Source organism: Cajanus cajan, chromosome 6 (genome assembly GCF_000230855.2).
Source record: "Cajanus cajan strain Asha chromosome 6, NIPB_CcT2T_4, whole genome shotgun sequence".
Taxonomy (NCBI): Eukaryota; Viridiplantae; Streptophyta; class Magnoliopsida; order Fabales; family Fabaceae; genus Cajanus; species Cajanus cajan.
The window spans coordinates 45019272-45024546 of record NC_138522.1 but is presented as its reverse complement, the minus strand read 5'-3'; the positions used below and the strand labels follow the sequence as shown (position 1 = coordinate 45024546).

The 5275-nt window shown below is 30.1% G+C and overlaps 1 protein-coding gene across 1 annotated transcript; it reads left to right on the top strand.

Annotated features, from left to right (window-relative positions):
• The first annotated feature begins 301 nt into the window (after positions 1–301).
• Positions 302–1505, top strand: TIP4;1 (tonoplast intrinsic protein 4;1). The gene is made up of 3 exons (XM_020362089.3): positions 302–556; positions 661–899; positions 984–1505. Exons 1-3 carry the CDS (start codon positions 424–426, stop codon positions 1356–1358), a joined length of 747 nt encoding a protein of 248 aa, XP_020217678.1. The 5' UTR covers positions 302–423; the 3' UTR covers positions 1359–1505.
• Positions 1506–5275: the final 3770 nt, after the last annotated feature.

The following is a 5275-nucleotide window of genomic DNA, read 5'->3' as shown; positions in this document are numbered from 1 at the left end:
TAGGTCAAGATTGCTATCAAGTTCTTTTAGCTCGGTATTGCTAAGGGTTCTTCGGCGGTGATCTCCAATACCGGAACAAAAATGTTTAATTGTATTTTTAAATTTAATAATATTTATAATTTCTAATAAATATTTATTAGCAACGAAAAAAAAGTGTTTTTAATTAGGTTAATTTTTGTTTAATAATAATAATAAGAATCGGTAGGATAGCATGTGCAATGGCGTTGGGATGAGTCGCAGTTGTGAGCCATGATTCATGAAAGATGCGACATGATTATAATAAAGTCAACGGGGATGCGTGGAATGGGATTCTAGTCCACTTGCAGTTGTGAGTTGTGAAAGGTTGGACCTAATTATTAATATGCCTTTTTGTTTGCATAATTGCATATAAATTGTGACCATATTGTCATGATCAAGTAATTGATGGCCATGGCCAAAATCGCTCTTGGAAGCAGCCGAGAGGCCACTCAGCCAGATTGCATTCAGGCCCTCGTCGTTGAATTCATCGCCACCTTCCTCTTCGTATTTGTCGGCGTCGGTTCTTCCATGCTCGTTGGTACCTACTACCATATGCTATATGCTATATGCTATATGCTATATGCTATAACCTTATTCTAATTTCATCACCTTAATTAATTCATTTTCTACTGTCACTATTAGATAAGCTAGGAGGGGATCCACTAGTCGCCTTGTTTGCTGTGGCCCTCGCCCATGCACTTGTCGTCGCCGTAATGATCTCCGCCGCCCACATTTCCGGCGGCCACCTCAACCCCTCCGTCACCCTCGGCCTCCTCGTCGGCGGTCACATCACCGTCTTCCGTTCCATCCTCTATTGGATCGATCAATTGCTCGCATCTGCCGCAGCTTCTTATCTACTTTACTACCTCTCCGGAGGACAGGTAACAATTAACAAAATTCAAATATCTTTTTTACCATTATTTTTATAATTTTAAATAATATTTTTTTAAAAAAATGAAATGCAGGCGATTCCGGTTCATACGTTGGCGAGTGGCGTGGGGTACGGTCAAGGGGTAGTTTGGGAGATTGTGTTGACGTTTTCTTTGTTGTTCACTGTCTATGCCACCATGGTGGATCCCAAGAAGGGAGCGCTTGCTGGGCTTGGCCCAACCCTCGTTGGGTTTGTCGTGGGGGCCAACATCCTTGCTGGTGGGGCTTACTCCGCTGCTTCTATGAACCCGGCAAGATCTTTTGGGCCTGCCTTGGTTGCTGGCAACTGGACCGATCACTGGGTTTACTGGGTTGGACCTCTCATCGGGGGTGCCCTTGCTGGTTTCATTTACGAGACTTTCTTCATTGATCGATCTCACGTTCCACTTCCTCGAGATGAAGAAAGCTAAGCTACTTAATAGGATTATTAGCAACCTGCACTTTCAATTCACCCTGCTTAATTTCCTAATTAAGTTAATCAATAATCTTCCTTCTGTGTGTTATGTATGTTTGAAGAGGCTTGTTTATGTATAATAATATATCCTTAATCATCTTAATTTCCCCCAAAATATGATCAACAAACATTATTCATACATAAATTAAACGTTTAATTTATTTTAATAAAGAAAATCAGAACTGGCACAGGCACTTGTGTAGAGACTTTATGGACAGCAATATTCCATACTTCCCCAAAAGGGGGTGGGGTGGGACCGTGGGAGAGATGGTCAAATTAAGTGAAATAATGAACTTGTATATAAATATTTTAAACGCAAGTAAATGCTTCATCTACGTCATACCCACAAGGGTGGATATCTAATTTATTTATTTAACATGTTTTGTCGTTTTAATGACAGACAAACGAGTTCGATTGTACAATATATGGACTGTACTGTCGCGACGTATTATGATGTTTACACAATTCAATACGACAACATAAACGCGGGTCTATATAGCCATGGCCCATGGATACACGAGCTGTTAGGCATATTAGTCTTGCGCTATATATCTCTAACCAAAATTAATTTATTAGAGTAGATTATTTTGTGTTAATATTAACATTATTATACATTAATAGTGTGTATAATTTTCTTATCATCAATAAATACTGTAATTAACTAAATCATAGCATATTCATTATGATTTTAAATAACATAATGTGAACTTTATAATGTCTCTATAATCTCACAAACTAACGTGATACTAAACACACACCCCTTAATCAAAAAATAAAAAATAAATAAAAGTACACCCATAAAGGTAGAGAAAAAAGCTTCTTTTTTTAAAAAAAAAAATTTTAAATTTTTTTATAGGTAGAATAGTGAATACTTCATTAATCAAGAACAACTGGATACATAAAAAATGAGACAAGAAGCGCAATGTGTTTGGTAAAGTGGTTTTGATAAGGAAGGATTGAGAGGAATGAAAAGATGGAAAGCAAATTACAATTTTACTATTGTTAGTATTTTTTGTTTCTACATTTGAAAAACATAATAAATACATATGAAGGAAAATATATCAATCTCAATTACTGAATCTCGTAATAAAGCTCACAAATCTTACTTCATTAAAAAATATATTTTTTAATCAACAAAATTAATAAACTTTTACTCTGAATCATTCATAGCACAACAAACGCCAAAAATAACGTTAATAATAATAATAATAATAATAATTCATAATTTTGTACAATTTTTTTAATAGAGAATAACTCAATAATTTTATTTTATTAATTTAAATAAAAATTATTATTTTACAAAATAAATTATATCATAATCATTTTATAATTTTTGTTAACAAGATATAGAGTATATTTTTTCGCTAACAATAACAATAATAACAATAATAATAATAATAATAATAATTATTATTATTATTATTATTATTACAACTAATATGTTATTTCATTTGTTAATCTTTTAATTATTTAAATTTTGACTTTTATTTATTATTTTATATTATAAATTTTAACGTTTAAAGTCAATTAACATTTTTTAAAAAACTTTTCACTATATTGTTTTTCTCATGAAATTCTTTTTCTATTATTAACTATATTATGTAAATTTTTTATTGTTTAGAAAGGAGAGAAATAGGAGAATAAAAGAGGGAGGAAAATATCACTCATGCTAAAATAAAATTACTTATATGAATGACAAGATTTTGAATAATAGTTTTAAAAATTGTGGAATCACTATGGAATGACATATACTTACCCTAAAAGCTTGAATCATATAAGTATATTATCAGGGAGAACATTGATTTTTTTAACATAAACACTTTTTTTCTTCTATGTTATTTTCGTATTTCTCTTAAATAAAATAACTTAAAAATTGATTCATTTTCATTCAACCTTTTTTTTTTCTACTTTATTTCCTGAATCTTTTATTAACCAAACAAAAGCATAAGAAGCGGATGTTTAGAATCGAAGGAGTCGAAATACGAATAATGATTTCCTTTTTTCTTCCAAGCTCGAAGAAAAAAAAAATTATTATTATTATTATCTGTTTCCGAGTGCAGAGTGCAGTGTGCATTCCTATGCTCTCTGCATAATATAACGAAGGAGGGTAGAATTATAGGGATGGCAACGGAGCGGGTTGGGTACGGGCTTCATGATACTCGTATCTGTTTTTGTAAGTTAAATTCATTCCTGTTCGCGTATCCATACAGTTGGATATGTGATTTTCATTCCCACTCCCATCCCTGTTGCGTATCGGCTATACCCGTACTCGTATCTGTATCCGTTAATTTTTTTATTTTTTATTTTTTATAAAAAAATATGATATTTTTAAATTATTTTTTTATTATATTATAATTATAATTAAGTTATTTTTCTATCTCATATTATAATAAATAATCACATATAAAAAATATTTAAATTTTTTAATATAATTAAATTGAATGTGAGTATTAAATAAAAAATAAAAATAGGGACAAGTATAGGTACGAGTACGGGACATGTAAGTACATACTCGTACTTGTACCCGTACGCGATTTAAAGTATTGAGTTTTATCCGTACCTATACTCGTACCCAATTAAATAAGTATTCCCCGTCAAAGTTTAGACGGCTTCAAGTATTACATGGTATATTTGTCATCCCTCAATAAAAACGAGGTAATGATATAGTGATGATATAGTTGCAACAGCAGGTAAAGATGACTACAATTCTCTAAAAACTGCAGCCAGCTCAGTGGAATAGGTACTTTGCCATTTCTGACAGTATCTATATTAAGTTATTAAGTTGAACCACTCATTGGGTAAAAGCACAAGGAACAGATCAGAACCACCATTAACTATCACGGAATTGTTATCCATGAAAATTGAAAATTTTAGTAAATCACATTATGTGAATAAATAAATTTTAATAAATAAATTTAAAATAACATAAATTTTAGATTAAAATTTTGTATAAAATAAATCAATAAAAAAATTAATTCAAAACAAAATAATCAAAAGATCAATTTTTATAACAAATTATTTATATTTGACCAAATTGAAAAAGTAAAAAAAAATTATAATAATATTATAAAAACATTAAAATAAAAAAATAAATATTATATTAAGATATAAATTAAAAAATATAAAAATAATATAAAAATACAGATAAATTATTAAAAATATTAAATTAAAATAAAAAATAAAACAAATAATTATAAAAAAAATAAAAAATAAAAAACAAAATGACTGTACTCCACGATTATAGTGGGTACAGTCGAATTTCTCTAACTGTTATTGCTAAGCGCTCAACCACGCCAAGTTCCCTCAACTTCTATACAACATATCAATTCAAAACACCACGTGCTACTGTCTTCACCACGTGGCCTCTTCTGTAAACATTTGCATCATCGTTCATCACAAGCTCATATAATCAATCACCTTCATCAACTTCATTTCGGTTTATTTAATGCATGGGCATTTTATGAGGGGTGAAATAATAGATAAATTCTTATATATATATATATATATACTCTATGTATACAAATTAAAAATGTAATTTTATTAGAAAAATATATGTTCTATTACATTATACAAATAGCATAATTTTATCATATTTTAAAACCATGGATTAGTTCTAGCAAAAATAATAGTATAGTTTTATTTCATTATTAAAAATGACATTTGCATTCACTACAAGAAAACGGTAAATAAATGGCAAAAAATAAGCATCGGTTAATAGCTGAAGCAAATAGTATCGAAAAAGCCAACACTATTTTAAGATGTAGTGTCGGCTTTTCCGACGCTAAACTTAAAATAAATTTAAATTAAATATTTTAAGTTTAGCGTCAGAAAAATCGACACTATTATTTAAATATAGCGTCGACTTTTCCGACG